At 38.4% G+C, this 4,492-nt stretch overlaps 1 protein-coding gene across 1 annotated transcript; it reads right to left on the reverse strand.

Moving 5' to 3' along the window:
• Window positions 1–1,630: 1,630 nt before the first annotated feature.
• LOC309831635 (small ribosomal subunit protein eS6-like) lies at window positions 1,631–2,431 on the reverse strand (the record flags this gene model as incomplete). Its single annotated transcript, XM_082668913.1, has 1 exon — window positions 1,631–2,431. The coding sequence occupies one exon, from the start codon at window positions 2,429–2,431 to the stop codon at window positions 1,682–1,684; it is 750 nt and encodes a 249-aa protein (XP_082525039.1). The 3' UTR covers window positions 1,631–1,681.
• Between the last annotated feature and the right edge of the window lie 2,061 nt (window positions 2,432–4,492).

The following is a 4,492-nucleotide window of genomic DNA, read 5'->3' on the forward strand; positions in this document are numbered from 1 at the left end:
AAGAAAAGGATTCTGAAAAAGAATATATATATATATACACATATATGTATGTATGTATAACTGAATTACTTTGCTGTACACCTGAAACTAACACACCATTGTAAATCAACTATACTTCAGTTTTTTAAATGATTAAAAAAATGTTTTAAACTACTCTAGTTCCTTCTTTAAACTTTAAACTCTAAACAAAGTATTATTTGTCCTACAAAGTATTCTAAGCAAAAGCGTTATTTTCTTATTCCCTTTCAGCCTCTGTATTCATAACTTCATTGAGTTTACTCTCTACCATGACCTAAGAATATAGTTTATCTTTACAATAAGGAACAGCCATTCACTGCCACCACTACCACCGCCACCCCACCTCGCTCCTCTTTATCTGTTTATTGGCAAAATCCACCAGCCTTCCACGGCTGGATTGAACTCCTAGCCTTGGTTCCTAAAAGCCAAAACCATGATCAAGATATATACAATTAATAATCCAGAGCTAGCTTGAGATCATGTGGTGGACAGTTACTATAGATGCCTGTGAACAACCTACATAATTACAAGAGATGAGTCCCTCCAGCTTTATCCTTTATCAGTTCAAAATAACAAAGAACAGAACTGGGAGCAATACATGAAAAGAATAGCTGCCATCCCAGTTAAGTTCCAGCCTTCTGCCTCTGCTGAAACACCTAGTAAAAAGGGCAAAATCACTTCACTATCCAGTTAGGAAATTCAGAACTCGAAGATGAAGACACTGCCAGGTGAAGACCAAGACAAGGGACCATCAACCATAAGCTCAACTTGGAGACGTATGAGGCCATGGAAAGCATAGGCAGGACAGGTGAGAGACCTATGAGTCAGGAGGTGAAGCAAAGGTGAGAGAATCTGAGCTGTCCGCTACCAAAGCAAGTCGCCAGTTTAAAGAAGGGAATGAAGTGCTAAGAAAGACAAACTGGGTTTCTGGGATTCAGACAGGCAAATGTCTGGACTTCAGGAATTCAGAGAGAGTAAGGCAATGGCTGTAATAGCTGAGAGATCCAGAAGCAAGGGGATAGCCTACTTGTCATCTTTTACACTTTGCACATAGACTGTAGAGCAGAAATGAGCCAAAAGGTGGATGCAGCAACTTCAGTTAAAAGGAGCACGGGGTTCTGTGGTTTTCAGTATGTTCACAGTACAGCTGGGTGAGGGAGGAGAGCTGAAATGACAGGGGGAAATCTGAAGCTTCATTTATCACCGTGTTCGTACAACAGAAGCCTCTTGTCCAGTATAACAGGACTGGACCAACAAGTTGGTCAGTTAACTGAGAAAGAAAGATAGTTAAACCAGAAGGTCATTTTAAAAAACAATATGTAATAAAACTTGTATACCATACATAATTTATTTTGACTAAAAGCATAAGAACACATCCATTCACCAAGATTTGCTTTAGAATCAAACTTTTCATTACCATAAGGATTCACGGATTGGAATTCTCTGTTGTCTTTTTATAATTGATAATACATTTTCTATGATGTCCAGTTTTAATGTCTTTTAAGTGAACCAGGAATTTAAAGGCACTTCCAGATGTTTATGACCCTCCCTCTCCCAACTTTTATAATTGTTTTACCCACACATAATTTTACAGCAATAATATTTTGGCAACTTTTTTTTTTTTTGATGTCTGATCTTATTTATTTGTTACTCTTAGAACATCTCATTTTTGACTGGACTCAGACTTAGAAGTAGAAGCTCTCAGAGAGGACAGCCTCCGTCTCTTGGCAATCTGTTCCTGGTGTTTTTCTTTGGCCTCCTTCATTCTCTTGGCCCAAAGTGTAGCATATTCTGCAGCCTCTTCCTTATTGTTCTTAGTACGCTGTTTCTTCAGAGCAATTCGCCGACATTTGTGTTGCAGAACACGTGGAGTAACAAGACGCTGCACCTTGGGTGTTTTGGTCCTAGGTGTCTTACCTTCTTCATTTAGGGGCTTTCTCGCAACATACTGGCGGACATCATCTTCTTTAGAGAGACTGAAAAGTTTGCGGATTCTGCTAGCTCTCTGGGGCCCCAGGCGATGAGGCACAGTAGTATCAGTGAGTCCAGGAATATCCTTCTCCCCTTTTTTTACAATGACCAAATTGAGAACGCTCAGATTGGCATCCACAATGCAACCCTGTACAGATTTGCGCTTTCTTTCTCCAGTCCTCCTTGGTCTGTAACAGGAATGCCCCTTACTCAGTAGCAGGCGGACTCGGCCATGGGTCAAGACACCCTGCTTCATGGAGAAACGCTGTTTGTCGTTCCCACCACTGATTCGGACAACATAACCCTTCCATTCTTCACCCAGAGCGTCAGCAGCAACTTCTGTGGCCATACGCTTCTCATAAAAGGTACAAAGTTTTCGTTCATCGTCCACTTCAAAGAGTTTCTGGCAGCCAGCGGCCGGGAAAGTGATGTTCAGCTTCATTCTGAAGCGGCCGACCGCCTCTGAGGCACCACGTAAAAGAGCTGGCAACTTATTTTTTAGGGTTTTTTTTTTGACAGTTTACTTTTTAACTAGTTTTTATACAAAGCATTCAACAACAATTTTCTGCACTCTTGTCATTGGATATGTAATATCTAATTAAATTATGAAAGTGTGATAAAAAGTATAACTAACAATCAGGTGTGAGATCAAGCACATCTTACTTTGGATAAGTAACTTAGTGAGAGCACAATTAATCGGGCATGTTAGTTTAATGACCGTTGGTTGAGACCATAATTTTGTAATGTAATTTCTAAGTTTAAAATGTGGTTTTTTTTTACATTTGACAATGATAGCTTCTTAAAAGCACAGAAAGATATAAACTGCTTCCAAATCAAAATGGAGGATTGGGTTACTCCTGGGGAAATATTTCCGGTATTTATTGGATAATAATGACCCCTACATTGACAAATACCAAGAGTAGGTTTAGAGTGATAGACCAGGCACAGACATCACAAACAAGTTTTACTTATCTAAAGGATAGAGAATAAAGCCTATTAAGAGAATAAATTCTCCTAATAAGGAGATGCATTAATAATATCAGCAATATTTTCTTGACCAGATGAAGCTGTAGTCGCATAGAAACCCAATTCTCACCACTTGAACAATACAGTAAATGAAACTCAATTGCCCTCCTCCAAATCAAGCTTAAATATAAGCTTTATATGTGTGTTTATATACACATGGCTGAAACAGTTCTGCTGATGGAGCAGTCTAGATGTGTGCTGGGGATGACCTCATCTGAGCCAGGTGAAACTCACCAAAACAAAATATCACAAAGAAATAAGGTATAGAATAGTGTATGGAGGCATAGGCTCACCCCTGCCCTCTCTAGGTTAACACAGCCTAGATTAGTACTTTGCTGAACACAGAGCTGCTGAAAATAGAACAAAGATCAGTCAGACAGCTATCTCTGAAGGTCACGATAATGGTTCTTACACCAGTCAAAGGTCTACTGTGCATAGGTTTTAAGCGGGAAAAAAAAGAAAGTGTTTCACAGTCAAACCATTTGGAAAACACTTGGTTAAACTAAGTTCAACAGATTTCTTAACAGCAAGCCTTTAATATTAGTCATTAGTTAAGAAGAGGCTGTAGGTAGCAATGTTTCTTAAACTAATTTCAACTCAAGGATTTTTTTTCAGTTTATGCATTTCCCAAGATCATCTTATAGAATCTACAGGATTCTACAGAGCGTCATTTGGAAAATGCTGCTGCAGCTGGTATCCTGTGTTTTGTGTCTGTGTCTGTGTTGGCTCCTAACTCTGGGGGCAGAACTTCTTTAATTTATTTTTGGGTTTCACATTTTATCTTCAAGTGGGACCTTTTAAACCTTTGTCCAAAGACCTGCCCCATTTTGAGAACCAAAAGGAATTCAAAAACAGAGTCAAATATTATTCCTGTCTTTGGTTATTTTTAAAGCAGGTAAAAACTTATACACATGGAGCAGTTAAATTGTAATACATGGTAGTAATAGTAATGATAACAAGACCTATGAACTACTGGATCCCTGCAGTGTCTCATATGCCGTGCAAGCTTCCTTACAAATGTGATCTCATGAGTCCCCTGTAAACACTAGTAGATATTATAATTCCTGTTTTCATATGAAACTCAGAGATGTTAAATCCCTTGCCCAAAGCCATAAAACTAGTAAGTGGCAGAGATGGAATTGAAATCCAGATCTTCTGACTCTGAAACATGTTCCTTCTCTTATTACCTTACCCATATACCTTCCTGTGTATGAATGTTAGTACTGTAGTAATTAAGGAACAGAGAACTGATAAGAGATGGAACTTCCAAGAGAAGCTCGTGAGTGATGGAGACTAAAGCTAACAGTGAAAGATGTGTAGCTTTCAGATAAATGAAGGAAGAAAAGCCATTCCAAGTAAAGAGAACAATGCAAGAAAATGGGATTTGGGAAATGAAAACAGTCAAGAAATGCATCAATAAATTATCTAAAAATGATTTTCTTTATAATTCTTATAATAATTAGGTCAAAATATATTG

The sequence above is a fragment of the Grampus griseus genome (assembly GCF_964374135.1).
Source record: "Grampus griseus genome assembly, chromosome: 13".
Classification (NCBI taxonomy): Eukaryota; Metazoa; Chordata; class Mammalia; order Artiodactyla; family Delphinidae; genus Grampus; species Grampus griseus.